The 20,666-nt window shown below is 46.2% G+C and overlaps 1 protein-coding gene across 5 annotated transcripts in view; it reads right to left on the bottom strand.

Annotated features, from left to right (window-relative positions):
* Positions 1 to 20,666, bottom strand: part of ARMH3 (armadillo like helical domain containing 3) — a 791,613-nt gene that overhangs the window by 228,599 nt on the left and 542,348 nt on the right. For all 5 annotated transcript variants that reach the window (XM_029610203.1, XM_029610204.1, XM_029610205.1 and 2 more), the window contains exon 22: positions 12,779 to 12,905. In XM_029610203.1, the coding sequence (XP_029466063.1) occupies positions 12,779 to 12,905 (127 nt within the window). The remainder of the gene's footprint in view (positions 1 to 12,778; positions 12,906 to 20,666) is intronic.

Below are 20,666 nucleotides of genomic sequence, written 5' to 3'. Positions count from 1 at the left end.
AGCAGGCTTGCCAGGCACATCCAGCTGATGCACTAATTTGTAAATTAGTACTAGTTCTATACAGTCTGCCAGACATACCTGATACAGTCTACCTGTCAGACAGCTCAGCCAGCCCCCTAACTTGTAGTCTGCAACACCAACTCAGTTACTGTCTCTTTTTCTTTTCATCCTTATTCTCAAGTTGCTGCCTGCTGGTAGCCACCTGGCTTTTCCCATGATCTGAGGTATTGCTAGTTTGTGCTTCTGCTATCTCTTCACTACTTTGAAATATTATGTAATAAACTGGAAGCAAAATTTTCTTCTAAGTCAAATCATGTCTGCAAGGACTTTCTCTCAAATTAACTTCTTCACACATAGAACTGATCTACAGTAGTGTTTCACAAACCTGGTTTTTAGGATATTCACATAAATATTCTTGATTCTTTGAATATATTTAGCTTAGAAGAAATTCATTTGCACATTTTTGGTAATTTAAAAAACAGACCTAGTTGAGGATCCTGAGGGCTGAATTTGGGAAACCCTGATCTAAAGATGTTATAATACCTGTAATACAAACTACATATATAAAAAATAGGATAGCAATAAAATTTCACATGCATTTATAAAGCAAATGTTGCTTACCTGTAACAGGTGTTCTCACAGGTCAGCAGGATGTTAGTCCTCACATATGGGTGACATCACAGGATGGAGCCCAATCACGGAACACTTTTGTCAAAGTTTCCAGAACTTTGACTGGCCCCTACTGGGCATGCCCAGCATGGCACTAACCCTGCAGCCAGCAGGGGTCCCCCTTCAGTCTTGTTTAAAAACTACAGGTAGTGCTGAAAAATAAAATAAGGAAACGTTATGAACCCAACATCGTGGGGCGGTGGGCGGGTTTCGTGAGGACTAACATCCTGCTGTCCTGTGAGAACACCTGTTACAGATAAGCAACATTTGCTTTCTCACAGGACAAGCAGGATGGTAATCCTCACATATGGGTGAGTACCGAGCTGAGGATGTCTGAGAAATGCACCAAATGTACCCAGGTGTGCAAGGCACTAGGACTGGGATAAAAATTTGGCCGAGGGCATCCTGAACCCTAACGGGCAGGCAGAAGGGTGTTGGTACGTCACGTTGTAAATAGGTTACGAAGGACAGACTGGCCGAAGATGGAATCTTGTCTTCCAGACTTGTCCAAGCAGTAGAGGGCTACAAAGGTGTGGAGAGAACTCCAGGTGGCAGCCCTGCAAATGTCAGGAAGCGGCACCGTTCGTAGATGTGCTACTGAAGTCGCCATGGCCCTCACAGACTATGCTTTAACACGGTCTTGAAATGGAATGCCCGCTTGCTGATAGCAAAAGGATATGCAGTCCGCCAACCAGGAGGAGAGAGTCTGCTTACCCACAGGCTGCCCTAACTTGTTAGGATGGAAAGAGACAAACAGTTGAGTGCTTTCCCTGTGGGCAGCTGTACGGTCTAGGTAGAATGCTAGAGCCCATTTACAGACAAGGGTATGCAGAGCCTGTTCTCCTGGATTGGAATGGGGCCTGGGAAAAAAGGTAGGTAGTATAATGGATTGATTGAGATGAAAGTCCGAAACTACCTTAAGCAAAAATTTAGGGTGAGTGTGGAGTACTGCCCGGTCATGCAGACGTTTAGTGCAAGGCGGATAGGTAACTAGAGCCTGTAATTCACTAATTCTGCAAGCTGAAGTGATTGCCAGTAGGAAAATCACTTTCCATGTGAGATAGCGAAGATCATAGGATTGAAGAGGCTCGAATGGTGATTTCATGAGCCGACCCAAAACCAGATTGAGGTCCCAAGAAAGGGCCGGAGGACGCAGTGGAGGCTTGAGGTGAAGCAAGCCCTTCAGAAAACGTGTTACAAGGGGTTGTACTGATATGGGTACATCCCCGACACTTTTATGGAAGGCGGCTACTGCACTGACATGCATTCTGATGGAAGAAGTTTTTAGACCTGACTCTGATAAGTGCCAGAGATAGTCCAAAAACTTTGTGATTGGACAGGTAAAGGGGTCAAGGGACTGAGAAGAGCACCATGACGCAAACCTGTTCCATTTGTAAGAGTAAGATTTTCTCACGGAAGGCTTCCGTGAAGCAATCAGGAAACGGGAAACTGGTTCAGAAAGGTTAAGTGGCTGAAGGATTAACCTTTCAACATCCATGCCGTCAGGGACAAGGGCTTGAAGATTGGGGTGGCGGAGGCATCCGTCGTTTTGAATGATCAGAAGGGGGTCCTTTCCTACGGGAATGTGCCTGCGAATGGAGAGATCCTGAAGTATTGGAAACCACACCGGGCGTGGCCAGTGAGGTGCTATCAGGATCATGGTTCCCTTGTCCTGACGTAACTTCACGAGAGTCTTCGAGAGAAGAGGAAGTGGAGGGAATGCATAAAGTATACCGGTTGCCCACGAGAGGGAGAATCAGTCTTTGGGCTGAGAGTGTTTGCTGCGAAAGAGAGAGCAGAATTTCTCTACTTTGCGGTTTTGAGGAGACGCAAAGAGGTCTATCTGAGGATATCCCCATTGTTGGAAGATTGCGTTCGCTACTGAGGGTTTGAGAGACTACTCGTGCGGTTGAACGATGCGACTCAGCTTGTCTGCTAACACATTGCCCACTCCCGGCAAGTAGGTGGCCCTGATGTACATCAAATGGGAGAGAGCTTCCGCCCATATCTGTGCAGCTTCCTTACACAGAAGGTAGGAGCCCTTCCCTCCCTGTTTTTTGATGTACCACATGGCCACCTGGCTGTCCGTCTGGATCAGGATAACTTGATTTGAAAGGTGATCCTGAAATGCCCTGAGAGCATATCTGATTGCTCGAAGCTCCAGGAAATTTATTTGGTGTTTGGCTTCCTCTGGAGACCAAGATCCTTGTGTCTGCAGATTGGCCACATGGGCTCCCTAGCCAAGGTTGGAAGCATTGGTGGTGAGAGTTAATTGAGGGTCTGGAGCCTGAAAGGGCATGCCTTGGAGGAGACTGATCTGATTTTTCCACCAGGCAAGAGACTGACGGAGTGAGTCGGTTATGTGGACCATGGTCGACAGGGGCTGAATGCTTTGAGTCCATTGAGACCTTAGAGTCCACTGCATGACTCTCATGGTCAAACGGGCCATTGGTGTGACCTGAACTGAGGACGCCATATGTCCCAGAAGGATGAGAAAGTGGCGTGCAGTCGCAGAGTGCTGAGACTGCAGCTGGTGTGCAAGAGATACGAGGGTGAGAGCTCGCTGTCGAGGCAGAAAAGCCTTTGTCTGCAAGGTGTCCAAGCCTGCCCCAATGAACGACAAGGTTTGAGATGGGACTAAGGAGGATTTGTCGTAGTTGACGAGAAATCCTAATGAAATTAGAGTGTGTAAGGTTAGATTGAGGGACGACAGAGCAGCTTGCTGAGTGGAAGCCCTGATTAACCAATCGTCTGGATAGGGGTAGACGTGAACACCTTGAGTCCTGAGGAAGGCTGCAACTACTACAAGGCATTTCGTGAAGATTCGAGGTGCAGACGCTAGGCCGAATGGAAGCACTCGGTACTGATAGTGCTTGGGGTCTACTAGAAACCTCAGGTATTTGCAATGAGAAGGAGTTATTGCAATATGAGTGTATGCGTCCTGGAGGTCCAGAGAGCAGAGCCAGTCTCCTCTTTGTAGAAGAGAAAGAAGCGAGCCTAAGGTTACCATTTTGAATTTCTCTCGCTGGAGGTACTTGTTGAGGGCCCGTAGGTCCAGAATAGGACGAATGCCTCCCGATGTTTTGGGAATTAGAAAGTACCGGGAATAGAAACCTAGGCCGTGCTGAGAGTAGGGTAAGGGTTCTATTGCCTTGGACTGGAGAAGGAGAGAGACCTCCTGATCCAGAAGGATGGAGTGATCGGATGTTTTCCATGTCGGTAGAGGTGGTGAGTCCGGTGGCACGGAGAGAAAGTTCAGATGGTAACCCTGAGCAATTATCACCAGTACCCATTGGTCTGAGGTGATTGAGTGCCATATGTTGTTGAAGTGGCACAGTCTACCTCCCACTGGTATGTGAGGCAATGGAAGCTGGCTGCTGCTCTCTAGGTAGAAGTCAAAAACCTGAAGCAGGACCTGGTTGAGGAGCTGCTTGCAGTTTTTGTTTCCATGTCAGACGAGACTGGGCTTTTTGAAAAGGTCTCGTGGAACGGGATCTGGTTGGTGGCGGGTAGGACTTCTTTGGGCGGAAGAATGATTTCTTAGAGTCCTTTCGGAAGGGCTGTTTTGAAGAGTAGTCAGAAGGCATCAGAGAGAGCTGTCTTAGGGTCTCATGATGGTCCTTAAGTTCCGCCACCGTTCTTTGAATCTGTTCGCCAAACAGATTGTCTCCTACACAGGGCAGGTCGGATAACCTGTCTTGTACCTCAGGGCGAAGGTCGGAAGACTTGAGCCAGGCCCACCTTCTTGCCGAAACAGCAGCAGCAGATACCCTCGTAGCAGTGTCAAAGATATCATAAGATGATCTGATCTCATGCTTGCCTGCTTCAAAACCCTTGTTTACTAGGGTTTGGAGCTGATCTTGAAATTGCTGAGGCAGGGAGTCTGTGAAATCTTGTATCTGCTTAAAAATGACCCTATTATATTGGGTCATATAGAGCTGATAAGCGGCAATTCGGGAGATGAGCATTGATCCTTGGAAGACACGGCGACCAATGGCATCTAGAAACTTCTGTTCCTTGCAAGGGGGAAAAGAAGTGTGAGGCTTTGATCTCTTTGCTCTTTTCTGTGCATATTCTACCACTACAGATTTGTGATCCAATTGAGTTTTCTGAAAACCCGGAGCTGACTGCACCAAATAGGTAGTGTCAGCTTTTCTGTGGACTGGAGCAATGGAGCCAGGATGTTCCCAGTTCTTCTTGAGGAGATCCAGAAGAACTTGGTGGATAGGGATGGAGGTTATTTCCTTGGGAGCATCCAGGAATTGTAGCAACTCCATCATCTGATGCTATCATCCTCTTCAGTCTGAAATTGGAAGGGAACCAATTCAGACATTTCCTTCACAAAATTTATAAAGGAAAGGTCCTCTGGAGGAGAATGCTTTCTACTCTCAGTGGGTGAAGGTGGTGAAGGCAAATCATCGGTGTCTGGGGAGGAATCATCAGTCCAGGTATCATAGGGATCAGCACCTGCCCCTCTAGGAACTAGAGGAGGACGGAGTGGTGGGATACCCGAGGGTCCTGGTCTAGGCTGCGAAGGAATCAAAGGAATAATTGGAGGTACAGATGAAGGCATTGAAGACACCAGCGCAGGCATCGAGGGCATGGATAGATGGCTCGGTGGCGCCGACAGGCGTATTGGCACCGATGGTTGGACCGGTGGCGATGGACATATCGGCATCTAAGGCTGAGGTAGAACTCCCGATGGAGGGATGCGGAACGGTGTTTCTCCTCCCGATGACAGAGTAAGCGGGGAGGGCACCGGAGCCATTGGCGACCCAGGGTCCATCGGTGGAAAAGCGGCAATGAGCGCTTTATTCCTGGAGAGCAGCGGTGCCAACACTGCCGGAATCGGGTCAGTGGTCGGTTCCACAATCGGTACCAGTGTCGGAGGAACCTGGAGTCTTTACATCGCCTTGTCGATGGCCTCCTGAACCATCCGGTCCAGTTCTTCTCGGTGACCTGGAGCAAGGAGCCCTAGCTCCAGAACAGAAGAAGGAGGCAGAGGCATAGCCGGAGGAACCACCGTTAAAGTCGGAGTCGCGGCTCCCGATACCTGTCGGGTGAGAGTTGCCTTGGTGACCCGGTCACCGAAAAGGTCGGTGCCTTTTCTGGACGGGGTTTCTTCGATGGCAGCTCGAACGATGGCGAGGTCGATGATTTCGCTCCCTTGATGGTCCGAGACTTTCGATGTTGATGTTTGTCTCTGCGATCCCCTTGGTCCTGAGGGGGGAGTAGAGGGTGTCGAAAGGAGAGATATCATTGATGCCGGACGGTCACCGGCCAGTGGTCGATGCTGGAGTGAAGTTGACAGAGCTGGTTCTGACGTCGATGCAATGGACGGAGTCAGGGTTTGAGCATGGAAGAGAAGTTCCATCTTCTTCATTCTGGCTTTGTGACATTTTGGTGTCATTAGGGCACATTTGGTGCAGGTCAAGACATCTTGCTCTCATCCAAGACACATTACACAGACTTTATGGGGGTCTGTGATGGACATGGTGCGATTACAGTCCGGGCACCGACGGAACCCCGATGCCATGGCAAAAATTGAGCCACGGTACGGTCGACGGCCAGTAGGCCGTGAGGGGCAAACTTGACGGTAATCGACGTAGAACCGGTAAAAAACTTACTGGAGTCCCGCGGCTTGAAAAAGTTGAAGAAGGGGCCAGTGTGGGGCAACTTAACTTAGTAATTCTGTGAGGAAAATTCCTGTCAGGAATCTTTGCAGAGCTCCTTAACCTCGAGGCTACTGCTGTGCGGAAAGAAGAAGACTGAAGGGGGACCTCTGCTGGCTGCAGGGTTAATGCCATGCTGGGCATGCCCAGTAGGGGCCAGTCAAAGTTCTGGAAACTTTGACAAAAGTGTTCCGCGATTGGGCTCCATCCTGTGATGTCACCCATATGTGAGAACTACCATCCTGCTTGTCCTGTGAGAAAATAAGTAACGTTCTCAGCATTATTCTAAACACCATGCATACTAAGTCTGCTTTATATATAATAACTTTCATTGTACAGATCAGTTCATTTCACCATGTGTCCTTAGTGCATTCACACCCACATAGGATTGTAGGGAGATATCCCATGTTTTACCACTGAAAGCACAAATATTTATTTATTTATTTATAACTTTTCTATACCGAAGTTCAAATAACAGAGTTACTTATCACTACGGTTTACATATCAACCATAAAATAGACAGTAACAAATAATTGTCTTAGAATGAAACAAGGAGGAAATAAACTTGGATAACTTAAGCAAGGGGAAAAAAACAAAGTAACAAAACTAGTAAGAACAGGATTATTGAGGTAGTGGGCCAACTGGGAAAGGGAGGTTGAAAGGTGGGGGGGGGGGGGGGGGGTGAGGGAAGGAGGTTACTGGAGCTTTATAGGAAGACAAATGCATGAATTAAAAGCCTAGGCAGTGAAAAATCTGCTTAGGAAAAATATATTTAGGAGGAAAAGCTGGGGAAGAGATGGTCCATGGCGATTGTGGCGGGGACGCGTAGCTTATGGGAAAGCTTGTCTGAACAGAAGAGTCTTAAGTTTCTTCTTGAAAGTAATCGGACACTGTTCCAGCCTAAGGTCCGGTGTGAGCAAATTCCACTGTTTGGGTTCCGCGGAGGAAAGAGCTCTTTTACTTAAAGAAGTTTTGATTATAGGTGCTTGAAGAGTGCCTCTCTGCGCTAATCTCAGAGGTCGGGCTGAGGTATGAAGTTGCAGGGGGGTCGAGAGGTCCAGCGGAGATATGTTAAAAATGGCTTTTTGGGTGATTGATAAAAACTTGTAGAGGATCATAAATTTGACTGGGAGCCAATGAAGCTTCTTTAGGATCGGTGTTATATGGTCCCTTTTGTTTGACTTTGTGAGAATCCTTGCAGTTGCATTTTGAAGCAACTGGAGAGGCTTAATAGAGTTGTCTGGCAGGCTGTGTAGAAGTGCATTGCAATAATCGATTTTTGAGAAAATGATAGCTTGTAAGACTGACCTGAAGTCGTGAAAATGAAGGAGGGGTCTTAATCTTTTTAAAACTTGGAGTTTGAAGTAGCACTCCTTTACCGTGTTATTTATGAAACCTGTGTAGCTCAGTTGATTGTCCATGACTACACCAAGGTTTCTGACCCTGGTAGAGGTAGTTGGGAGCGCTGTAAGGAGAGAGTTGTTTAGAGTTAAATTACCATCCTGTGTGATTAGAAGGAACTCTGTCTTGTCGGTGTTAAGTATCAAGTTGAGATTTGAAAGGAGGTTATTAATGGAGCAGAGGCAAGAATTCCAACGGCGTAGAGTGTTGTCCAGGGTGTCGGTTAGAGGTAAGAGGATTTGGACGTCGTCTGCATACACATAATGTGTTAACTTCAGCTCAGATAGGAGTTTGCAAAGCGGGAGTAGATAGATGTTGAATAATGTAGGTGATAATGAAGAGCCTTGAGGGACTCCGAGGGTGGAACTGAAAGGAGCCGATTCTTTGCTGTTGATCTTGACTTTGTAAAACCTGTTTTGGAGGAAGGATTTAAACCAATTTAAGGCTGTGTTTTTGATACCGATCTCAGTTAATCTGTCAATGAGACATTCGTGGTTAACTGTATCGAATGCGGCAGTTAAGTCCAGGAGGATGAGCAGGCAGGGCTGGTTTTTTTCAAGGTTCATGAGGATGTTGTCCGACAGTGATAATAGGTGAGATTCCGTATTTCGGGCTTTGCGGAAACCAAGTTGCGCCGGAGAGAGGATGTTATCCAGGAATTCGGAGAGCTGTTTGTTAATTATTCTTTCGAGGACCTTGGCGATGATTGGGAGATTTGCAATAGGGCGAAAATTTGCTGGGTTGTCTGTGGAGAGGTTGGGTTTTTTTAGTAGAGGTTTCAAGATGGCAAGTTTGAGAGAGTCTGGGACGTGACCCTGGGATAGGGAGGCGTTGATGATCTGAGCGAAAGGCTTGGCGAAGTTTTGGGCAGAAGCTATCAATAGGTTAGCAGGAATCGGGTCAAGTGGGTGGGAGGCTGGTTTTAGTTTCTTTAATAGAATTTCTATTTCTAAGGTTGAAGTGGATTCAAAATCCTCTAGGGTTGCTGTCTGTGGCGATAAGTCAATGAGAAGTTGGGTGGGAATGGGGCTGAGAGGTGGAGACCAGATGTGGTTGGGTAGGAGCATTCTTATCTGTACGGGAGGCGACTAAGTTAGCTATCTTGTTCCTGAAATAAGTGGTAAGTTCAGTGGCTTTGTAAGATGCTTTGTCATCTGGGATTTCTGATGTCGGAGGTTTGGTAAGGGATGATACCAGGGAGAAGAGAGCTTTAGGGTCAAAGATGAAATGGTGAATTTTCTGAGAACAGAAGTTTCTTTTTGCTTGCAGAATGATTATTCTGTATTGGTGCATGAGAGATTTAAAGACCAAAAGGTTTGAAGGTGAAGGGTTCTTGCGCCAATTCTGTTCCATTTTTCTGAGTTCACGCTTCTTGGTTTTTAATTCTGGAGTGAACCATGGTTTTTTATTGCCTTTTTTGGAGTTAATAACTTTGGTAATAAGAGGGCAGGTCTTGTCAGCCACTTTGTTTGAAATTTTGATCCAAGAAGCTAAGGCCGTGTTAGCGTCGGTGAGGTCAAGTTGGTTTAGTTCCTGTGAGAGCTGGGAAATGAGCGTTTCCTGGTTGCAGAGTTTTCTGAATTTGACTGTGGCTTTCTGAGTTGCTGTGTGGTTTGGCTGTTGGTATAGTAAGGTGGTGGAGATTAGCTTGTGGTCAGACCAGGGGATTGGCTGGCAGGCAATGCGCGAAGATTGGGTTACGCCTTGGTTGATAAAAATTAGATCCAGGGTATGCCCTGCTTTATGAGTAGGTTCTTGAATGAGTTGATTGAATCCCATGCAGAGGAGGGTGTTAAGGAAGGATTCACAGTTAGGGGAGCGAGGGTTGGCATCCACATGGAGATTGATATCTCCTAGCAGTATAGCTGGCGTATCAGTGTTGATATGTTTAACTATCAATTCAATTAAAGGAGATGGGTCAGAATCAAGGCGTTCTTGGGGGGGGCGTAGGTGAGACCAATCTGTAGCTGTGGTGATTTGAAGACTGCGAATTCCAGAGTATGTTGAGAGGCCACCACGTGGAGGGACAATCCTAATTCTTTTTTTGCTGCAAGTAGCAGCCCTCCTCCTCTTTTCTTCAGTCTGGGGATGGAGAAAAAGTCGAAGGAATGTAGGGGGAATTGATTCAGGAAGACAGTGTCTTCTGGTTTGAGCCATGTTTCTGTGGTGGCGCACAGATCTGGCTGCTCATCAGTGAGGTAGTCATATACGAGGTGGGGGTTTTTTGAGAGTGATTGGGCATTCAATAGAGTTAAGGAGAATAGGGTGAGGCCCAATAGTTGGTTCAGGGGTGAAATCATGATGGGGATGAGTCTATTTTGTTGTTGTTGCTGATGTAGGGGTGTTTGTCCAAGTATAGTGGCAGAGTTTCTCCTATGACTGTGAATGATTGGGATGGCAGAGTAGAGCATGCCTGTAAGGTGCAGACTAAGGTGTGACGGTATTTAGACGGGGAGGGAGGATCCAAGGGTGATAAATAGTTGAGTTGTGGAGGGGTGCTATGAGAGAAGATAGGGGGCAGCAAACGTTGAAAATGGGTTCTCAGGGTAAAGCCGAGTCTGAGCGTTAGCAGAGGCTTACCTCAGGAGCTGTACGAAAGGGCGTACGCCGGGAGTTAGAGCCCGAGGTTTAAAGGGCTCTTACCTGGCTTCCTTTTGCCTCGCTGGTCGTCACCAACAAGTCTATACGTCGTAAGGTCCGACTAGATAGTTTCCCGGAGGGGATGCCCGGCAGGGGCTGCACTAAGGAGCGCACAAAGGGGCGGGCCCCTTTGTTGCGCTCCTTCGGCACGCGACGCTGGGCGCGCGACGCCCAGGAGCCGCTCGGATTTAAAGGCCGATCAGGGCTGTCCCCTGATTGGCTGGTCTGTGTGTGCTGGCTGATATCGCAGGGAAGCGGAGGACAGGCTGGATGGCGTCTGCGGAGGGAGGAAGGGGCTGCCTCGTGGTCGGCGACGGAGGCGGTCGTGGGTAAGTGCGAATTAAATAGGCCTTACCCCGGCAGGTCTCCGGCGCCGATCGCGCAGGCCCTACACTGCTTCAAGGTCTCCCCCTCGTCCAGGTACATCCAGGCTGAAAGGGCTCTGTCCGGGAGCCACGCAGATTTAAAGGCCGATCAGGGCTGTCCCCTGATTGGCTGGTCTGCGTGTGCTGGCTGACGTAGCAGGGAAGCGGAGGACAGGCTGGATGGCGTCTGCGGAGGGAGGAAGGGGCTGCCTCGTGGTCGGCGACGGAGGCGGTCGTGGGTAAGTGCGAATTAAATAGGCCTTACTCAGGCGGGTCTCCGGCGCCGATTGCGCAGGCCCTGCACTGCTTCAAGGTCTCCCCCTCGTCCAGGTACGTCCGGGCTGAATCATAATACGTCCGGGCTGAATCATAATACCCAAGAAATATGCAGACCAAATACTGACAGGCTAAAACATTGTCTCAGTGGAAAAACGAAAGACCTTGCCCTGATGAGAACTTTACTCTGAACAGATCTGCCTGTTTGTAAGTGCCTGAGTAAATAACTAAGGCAGAGAGACAAAGCAACAACTTAAACTCATAAGCAAGATACATGTACCGGGAAAACAAGTCCAAAGATCAGAAAGACCCTCACCCTTTGAAGAAGGGGGGGCAGTCTGACACACAGAAAAGCACTCTGGAATAATAGCTTGGCATACAGAAGTGGCAGAACCCCCACTCCCCCGAAGAAATAGGGAGGGGGGAAAATACCTGCAATGTGGCAAAGACCCTCCACCCAACACTTGATTATGCATGAACTTATGCATATTTAAGTGCTAGAAAGTATAAGACAGGGGTAAAATAAGAGAAAGGAAGCAAAACCAGAAAAGAAGCCCTGAGAGCGACCCTGAAACCAGAGAAGGGACCTCTGAAAGAAAAAGAACCAGAAGAGCGAAAGGGGAGCCCGAAGCAGACCAGCACCCCCTCTATCGAGGAAGGAGAAGACTAGGTGTGGCCAGGAGACCGGGGCAGGAGACTAGAGAGAGGAGACACACTGCTCAGGTTCAGGGAGTGACACAGAGCCTGAGACAGTGAGGGGTGAAAGCAAGCCCCAGACAGCCTGGCAAGTACCAGAGCAAGGTTCCAAAAAGCACGAAGGTAGGCGGTCTAAGAAAGCTGTCAGGAAGAAAAACAAGGATTAGACGCCACTGTCTTTTTCAAAACTTTATTGAAGTGGAGACGTATATATTCTTAAAGCCCACTCTGGCCAAGTTTCGCCGTTGAACGGCTGCCTCAGGGGCTCAAGTATATTTGGACTCAGTTTGAAGCAACTGTATTCTTGTTAATCCAAGTGTAATCCGCTGTAACAATGATTCTTTTTATTTTATTCGTAATTCATAATCTTGTCAATGTGATGTGTTTATTGGACCTTCAACTCAGACATCACATTGGTCTTGTACTGCAGCTAAAGAAGCTTCTGCTTCACATCTAATGCGAAGCAGAAGCAGAAGCTTCTTTAGCCGCAGTGCAAGAAAAAGACAGTGGGTTTAATCCAAGTACCAGAGAAAGACAGCCTGGCAAGTATCAGTGCCAGAAGCCAGTCTCTTTCCCGGACTTCCTGCCAACTCTGCAGTACCAAACCCAGGAAGCCAGTCTCCTTCCCTGCACATGTTCTCCAGACCTCCAGCTAGCATCTGCTTCAGAGGTGAACAATCACCTGAAGTTGGAACCAGGGGTAAATAAGTTAGTCATAAGTATTAATATGTTAAGCAGGCTAAGGTTTATGGCAGGTCTGAAACCACCCATGGTACAGAACTTTCTTTAAGGAAAACTGATGCTTAGTGGCCAGGATGTTAGAGACAGGAATTGTTATTTTCTAAATGCTAAATCCTGCCAAGTCTGATAAATAAAAGTCTATTTCTGAGGAGAACACATTATCTTTTTCCTGGCTTAGGATCATGATGTAAGGTGGGAGGGCAACTGGAAGTGTCCTGTAGCAGCAAGGATCCTGCAATCCCAAACTTGCTTTCAGGATGTATGCACACAATTCAGATTTGCTTTCTCTACTTGGCCTTAACTGTATGTATTACTCACCCATGGAGTAGAGGTTATCAAAAATCTGATGCATACGGATAATCTCATAGTATAGCTCATCATAGCTGCTTGGAGTCGGAAGGAAGGTATCTCCATATGTGATGAACATGTTGAACAAATTTACTATCTAGAAAATAAACTCAAGATTAGAGATGGGTGCATGTATCCAAGGGCTATTATAACACTACATTTATTTATTTATTTAACAGTTTTATATACCGAAGTTCTGGTAACAAAGTTACTAATCACTTCGGTTTACATTACAACAATAGATTGACAGTATAAAGAATAATGTCTTACAATGAACAGGGTAAATAGAACTTGGAAAAAATAAATAATAATAACTTAATGGGAGTAATTATATACAAAGTAGTGGACCGTCCTGGAGATCAAAGCTTAGATATTGAGTTTAATACATGAAGACAAAGGGAGTAGCAGGTATATCTGGCTAACTTGCCAAGCCACACATTGGCTGAAAATGGATCACCATATACAATAAAATTTAATTCAATAAGTACCAAACTAAAAAAAAACCAAAATATATTTGAGATTCATTTTGATGAATAAAATAATGGAAATGGTACCATACACAAGCATTAACATCATTCATGTTCATAGTTATACATCAGCAGTGCATAATTTGCCTCACTTGTAATTGGTAGCAATTGTATATTTCAAATATTAATGTACTTGAATATAAAGAATTTTAGAACTACAGGTTGAATTTATGGTATAAACTACAATAGAATACTAGGAAAATAAGAATCATCTACATAGCAGATGCTGTCCAGCAATGGAGACAATATATGCATTTGGAGGAGGACAGTATAAAAGTCATGATATTAATGGACTCACATGTGATGCATCAGACTGTCAGGAACATACTGTATGCATACTCTGCACCTTTGCTATTGAAACCAACTTATAAGCTAACAAAATCACCAAACTTATTATCACCAAATTAAATCAGTTTAGAGCAGTTTAAATTTTTTCTCCAGTTTTTAACTGTGAATATTGAAAAGGTAAACCTCTTCAGATTTTTAGGCCAGCATTTCCCAAATGGTGTGTGCCATCAGACCTGATTAGGTGTGTCACGGAAAAGTCATCACATTCTGATGCTCAGATCCAGACCAGCACCAGGGGTATACTTTCAGCAGCTCTCAGCAACAAGAGACATCAGTGGTGGCTTTTACTCAGGCAGGAGCTCTTTTCTAAGAACATGTGTATTTATGCATTCCTAGCTACAGCATGAGCCTCAGAGTGAGAGAATTCATGAGCAGTATTCAGGGCACGGATAGCTGGATCCTGTTTTATACTGTACATAGTACCTCCTCCTCCTCTTCTTCCTTCTGAGCCTCCTCTGAGTCCTTTCAGCCTCTGTCTTATTCCTAGCTGAGCAAGACAGGAGTATGTGCACTAAGCATGTGACTAAACATTGGAAGCAGCAGCAATAGATAAACTCTGGCAGTCACATGTGACAACTGAGCCTGCTGCCCATGCCACTCCAACTTTTCTCTTCTGAACTTGTATATAGAAGGAACTGGCCCATTGTGACAGGTTCACGTGTGTCAATGGCCTCTCTCTCTCTTTGTTTTAAAATTTGGAAGAGAAACTGGTGAGACTTCAGTGCTTCCCTAGTCTTTTTTCGTCCATATGAGTCCGCGCCATCTGTGCATTGCCTGCTCCGCAGAGGGTGGCGTGCCATACACTTTGATTAATGTAGGAATGCCTTGGGCTTGAAAAGATTGGAAGTGCCCAATTTTGCCTCTTTCTGGTAGTGGTTATCTATTAGTGGTATGGCATTACTGGTCTCAACATATCCACTTAACAGCAGTATGAGTCAAAGGTCTCCATCCAGACCCTGCCCAATGTATAAAGTCAGTTTACTGAGGTGTGTTAGTGTAGTGTACCATTCCCCATTGGGAAGGGTTTGAGCTCTAATAAAGCAGAGTTGCTTACCTGTAACAGGTGTTCTCCCAGGACAGCAGGATGTAGACCCCACATATGGGTGACAACACTGGACGGAGCCCTATCACGGGAAACTTTGACTGGCACACTGAGCATGCCTAGCATGCCATGATCCCTGTGTCCACAGGGGTCTCTCTTCAGTCTCGTTTGTAGCAAAAAGTGCACGCAAAAAATAAAATAATAAACGTAAGTGGACCCAACTCCGCAGGGTGGCGGTTGGGTTTGTGAGGACTACATCCTGCTGTCCTGGGAGAACACTGTTACAGGTAAGCAACTCTGCTTTCTCCCAGGACAAGCAGGATGGTAGTCCTCACATATGGGTGATTAGCAAGCTACAGGCTGACTCATATTACAACAGGCCAATAGCAGACAACTCGTGCAGCAGGCACAATAATTGGGGTGCTATTGGCAATGATGAGGCAGCCTGAAATCACAGCAGGTGGTTGTGGAAGGAGTTGGGGATTATACTAGAACAAAGTTTTGCAAGACAGATTGGCCAAAGGCAGAGCCTTGACGGACTTCCTTATCTAAGCAGTAGAGGGCTGTGAATGTGTGAAGAGAGCTCCATGTCGCAGCCTAGTAGATGTTGGCAATTGGTACTGAACGATAGTGTGCTACCGATATTGCCATCGCCCTTACAAAATGTATTTATTTAATTAATTTATTTATAACTTTTTCTATATCAAAGTTCAGGTAACAGAGTTACTTATCACTCCGGTTTACATTGCAACAGATATTAAACAATGACAAGTGTCTTACATAGAACAAGGGAGAGAACAACTTGGATAACATAACTGGGAACAAGAACATTACAAACTATTGGAGCGAAACAAGTCCATGGAGAGGGAGATTAGATCTTGGTGTCGTATTCCCTGGAGAGGAAGGCCTGCTTTCTCATAGCAGAATTTGATACTGTCTGCTAGCTAGTTGGAGAGAGTTTGTTTGCCCACTGGAACTCGAAGCTTGTCTTTGTCAAGAATCAAAGAGTTGGTGGATTTCCTATGGAGTGCAGTGCAGTCTAGACAGAATGCAAGTGCATGCTTACAGTCCAAGGTAATCAACACCATCTCACCCTGGTGAGAGTGAGGCCTTGGGAAAGAGTAGGCAGACTATAGACTGTATAAGGTGAGAGGCTGTGTCCACCTTAAGAAGAAATTTAGGGTGAGTAAGGAGGACCAGTCGGTCATGGAGGAACCTAGTGTCAGGTGAGTATGCAACAAAGGCTTGTAACTCACTGACCCTTTTAGCAGAGGTGATGGCTATGAGGAAAAGAATTTTCCATGTTACAATTTTAATGTTATAGGAATGCAAAGACGAACGGGGAACGTATGAGCCTTGCAAGCACTACATTTAGGCCCCATTCCGTAACCGGTGATCGTAGAGGAGGCTTAATTTGTAGAAAACCCATGATAAGCCGACTCATAAGGGGTTGAGCCATTAAGAGGGTATCCCCTACTCCCTGAGGGTACGCTGAGATGGAACTGAGGTGTACCCGTGCGGAGGATGTCTGGGGACCAGAACCCGAAAGGTATCTTAGATAGCCTAATAGAGATGGAGTGGGGCAGGAAAAAGGGGCCAATACATTTTTGTGCACACCATTTGGTAAATCTTGCCCATTTCGAATGGTAAGATTTAAGTGTGGAAGGTTTTCGTGAAGCTACAAATACCTGAGAATATCAGTGTCTGTGTTATGAGATTGACCTGTGGGCAGGCGAATTAGTTCCTGGAGTGATAGGTTGAGAAGTATAGGGAAGTATACTTGTCGAGGTCAGTACGGGGTTATGAAAAGACCTGTCCTGCTGTAGCTTCACGAAAGTTTTGGCTATGAGAGGTATCGGAAGAGACACATATAGGTGGCCTTTGTTGCAGGGGCGAGCAAAGGCGTCCATGGCTAATCCATTTTGATGCCTGTAGGGAGCAGAATCTGTCCACTTTGTGGTTCAATTCAGCGCAAAGAGGTCGATGGTTGGTTGAGCTCAGCGCTAGAAGATTTTGCTTGCTACACATGCATTCAGAGACCACTCGTGAGGATGGAGACATCGATTGAAATGGTCTGCTAGTACGTTCGGTATGGCTGTTAAGATAAGTGGCCCGGAGATGCATGGAGTGTGCAAGAGCCCAGGCTCAGAACTGCGCGGCTTCCTGGCACTGCAGATAAGAGACTGTGCATCTCTGTTTGTTCGAATACCACATTGCCACTATATTGTCTGTCTGTATCCACAAAGTTTTGTGTAAGAGGCAGTGTTTGAAGGCATAAAGGGCATAATGCATGGCTTGAAGCTCCAGGAAGTTGATCTGAGACTTTTCATGGAGCAGAGTCGACACATTATGGGTTTGGAGGGTGTTGATACGAGCTCTCCAACCCAAACTGGATGCGACCGTGGCCAAGATCATCTGAGGATTTGGTTACTGGATCAGTGATATGGATCAGGGACGAAAGCGGTTGAACGGCTTACAGCACTGAAATTTTAAAATCCACTGAGTTTTTCTCATGGCTAGTCTGGCCTAGGAGTGACGTGGATTGTGGAAACCATGTGGCTCAGCAATGGAAGAATTGATAGGCTGAGGCTATGTTGCATGCGCGCAGAGATGTGGACAATTTGATAGGACGTCTGCGTAGTTGTTGGGCAGGAAGGCCGTTGCGACTGTAGTGCCTAAATCTGCGCCCTATGGGATTTATGGTAGTTAAATCAGAAATCCCAGCCAAATTTAGTAGATTTATAGTGAGTCTTAGAGAATTTAGAGCTCCTTGTTTGGATTGCCTCCTTATAGGCAATCGTCCAGGTAAGGAAACGTATGAATGCGGTTGTTCTTTGTAGATGAGTGGCAGTCACTGCTAGGCATTTGGTGAAAAACAGAAGTTGTCGAAGCTAGTTCGAATGGCAGAACTTGGTATTGAAAATGTTTTGACTCACTATGAAGCGTACAGAAAGTCCAGAGAATAGAGGCAACCCCCTTGTTGTAGTAAGCGAAGCATGGTGCCGAGAGACACCATTCTGAACTTTTCTTTCTGAAGAAATTTGTTAGATTTCTGAGGTCCAGGATGGGCAGAGGTCGCCTGTTTTCTTTGAAAGTAGGAAATAGTGGGATTAAAATCCTCTGCCTTATTGTGTCTGGGGAACAGTATCCCGAGCCCTGGTCCTCAGTGGGATGGACAGTTCTGTTCTCTGGCAAGGTTGAAAAATCCAGGAGCCTGCCCGACTGGCGGAGCTGGTGTGATCTGGACTCCCTCACAGGTTTCTTGCTTTGGATATATTCTAAAAAGTTTTTGTTATGAGATTTTGCCTCTATGGCCAATTTCATTTCAAATTCTCTCTTCGCCTGTCTTATCAATGTTTTACACTTAGCTTGACAATGCTTATGTTTTATCCTATTTTCTTCAGATGGATCCTTCTTCCAGTTTTTGAAGGATTTTTTTTGGCTAAAATAGCCTCTTTCACCTCACCTTTTAACCATGACGGTAATCGTTTTTCCTTCCTTCCACCTTTCTTAATGCGTGGAATACATATGGACTGCGCCTCTAGGATTGTATTTTTAAACAATGTCCATGCCTGTTGAACACTTTTAACCTTTGGAGCTGCACCTTTCAGTTTTTTTCTAACTATTTTTCTCATTTTATCGAAGTTTCCCTTTTTAAAATTTAGTGTTAGAGCTGCAGATTTACTTATTGTCCCCCTTCCAGTTATTAGTTTAAATTTGATCATGTTATGATCACTGTTGCCAAGTGGCCCCACCACCGTTACTTCTCTCACCAAATCTTGCATTCCACTAAGAATTAAATCTAAAATAGCTCCCTCTCTTGTTGGTTCCTGAACCAATTGCTCTATGAAGCAATCATTTATTACATCCAGGAACTTTATAGAAAGTCCTGATGTTACATTTACCCAGTCAATATTGGGGTAATTGAAATCTCCCATTATTATTGCACTGCCAAATTGGTTTGCTTCCCTGATTTCTCTTAGCATTTCATCATCTGTCTGACCATTTTGTCCAGGTGGACGGTAGTATACTCCTATCACTATACTCTTACCTAACACACATGGGATTTCTACCCATATAGATTCTACTGAGCATTTAATCTCTTGTATGATCTTTATCCTGTTGGACTCTATACCCTCCCGGACATAAAGTGCCACACCCCCACCAAGTTGATCCTCCCTATCATTGCGATATAATTTGTACCCTGATATAGCACTGTCCCATTGGTTATCCTCCTTCCACCAAGTCTCTGTGATGCCAATTATGTCAATCTCATCATTTGCTGCTATACACTCTAACTCTCCCATCTTACTACTTAGACATCTGGCATTGGCTTATAGACATTTCAAAGTGTGTTTTTTGCTTGTTTTAACAACCTGCTTTTCAGTTGTTTGGGATAATTCGGAAATCATTAGCTTCGGTGATTTTTTACATATAGGTATATGAACTATGTTTGCATTTAATGGAACCTCTCTGTTGGGATGCCCTAACTCTCCTGTTTCATTAGTATCCATCAAGGATACATTTCTCCAAACCATGAACTGCTGAGTGACTGTCGGCTTTCCCCCTTGTTCTAGTTTAAAAGCTGCTCTATCTCCTTTTTGAAAGTTAGTGCCAGCAGCTTGGTTCCACTCTGTTTAAGGTGGAGCACATCCTTTCGGAAAAGTCTCCCCTTTCCCCAAAAGTTTCCCCAGTTCCTTACAAAACTGAATCCCTCTTCCCTGCACCATCGTCTCATCCATGCATTGAAACTCTGGAGCTCTGCCTGCCTCTGGGGACCTGCACGTGGAACAGGAAGCATTTCAGAGAATGCCACCCTGGAGGTTCTGGATTTCAGCTTCCTACCTAAAATCCTAAATTTGGCTTCCATCACATGCTGCTTGAATTTCATGTGGATGGCAGAGAGGTTCCCTTGGTGTTGTGTCAAACATAGCTGGTAAATAGCAATATGTGACACCAATATGGTTCTTGGAAGATGTTACGACCTAGACCCTCCCAAAAACTTCTGGTCCTTTTTAGTGACCAGGTCGAAAGGGATGGTTTCAGACGCATCCTTTGCTTAGGTCTCGATGGGATCAGTGCCGAAGCAGGATTAGAATGCCCATCGCCCTTTGAAGATCCCGGGATTGGTGTAGGGGTCCGTGGAGGCTCATAAGGACGAATCGGCGTCGATGGCTTAGGCTGTCGTTGGTAGGGCCACAATGAGGCGGTGCGAATATCGATGGCTCTGGTGTTAGTAGATTCCAGAAGGCATAGAGGACAGCCTGATGGACGAGGACATCTAGCTCCTCCCTGGAAGCTGTTATAGGTAGCACAGCTACAGGGGAAAACAGGCTAGGCATTACTGGTACTTCCACATGAATCTGTGGTGGCTCAGTACCCAGCACCGGTGTCGGTGGGGAACGTCTTGGGTGCAGAGGAGCATGGAGACTCTTGTACCTGGGCCAGCTTCGCAACTGGCTCAATGGACATTGATGCTGGTGCGGTATCAGTGCCGGCACCAAACATGGAACCACGTCGGTGCTGGTGATGATGTTGCCCTCGGTGCTCGGCCCGGTCATTCTCCAGCACTGAGGAAACTGCCACCAAGTTCCAGAATGGCACCGGTGACTGTCGGTAACCGTGGCAGTGACTATGTTTCCCTCAGTGCTTGGCCTGGTCATTCTCCAGCACTGAGGAAGCTGCCACAGATGTCCAGAATGGCGTCAGTGATGGACAGTTACTGTGGCAGTAAATGTTTCCCTTGGTGCTCGGCCTGGTCATTCTCCAGCACAGAGGAAGATGACACCGATGTCATGGATGGTATTGGTGATGGATGGTCACTGTGCCTCTACTGCTCCTGGCATTGTTTCTCACCCAAGGATTACATGGGGCTCTAGTTGAGAACCTGAAGTATGGAGCGTTTTCTTTAGTCGAGGGCATGATGAGGTATCGATGGCGG

Source organism: Rhinatrema bivittatum, chromosome 7, assembly GCF_901001135.1.
Source record: "Rhinatrema bivittatum chromosome 7, aRhiBiv1.1, whole genome shotgun sequence".
NCBI lineage: Eukaryota > Metazoa > Chordata > Amphibia > Gymnophiona > Rhinatrematidae > Rhinatrema > Rhinatrema bivittatum.
This window is presented reverse-complemented; position numbering and strand designations above follow the sequence as displayed.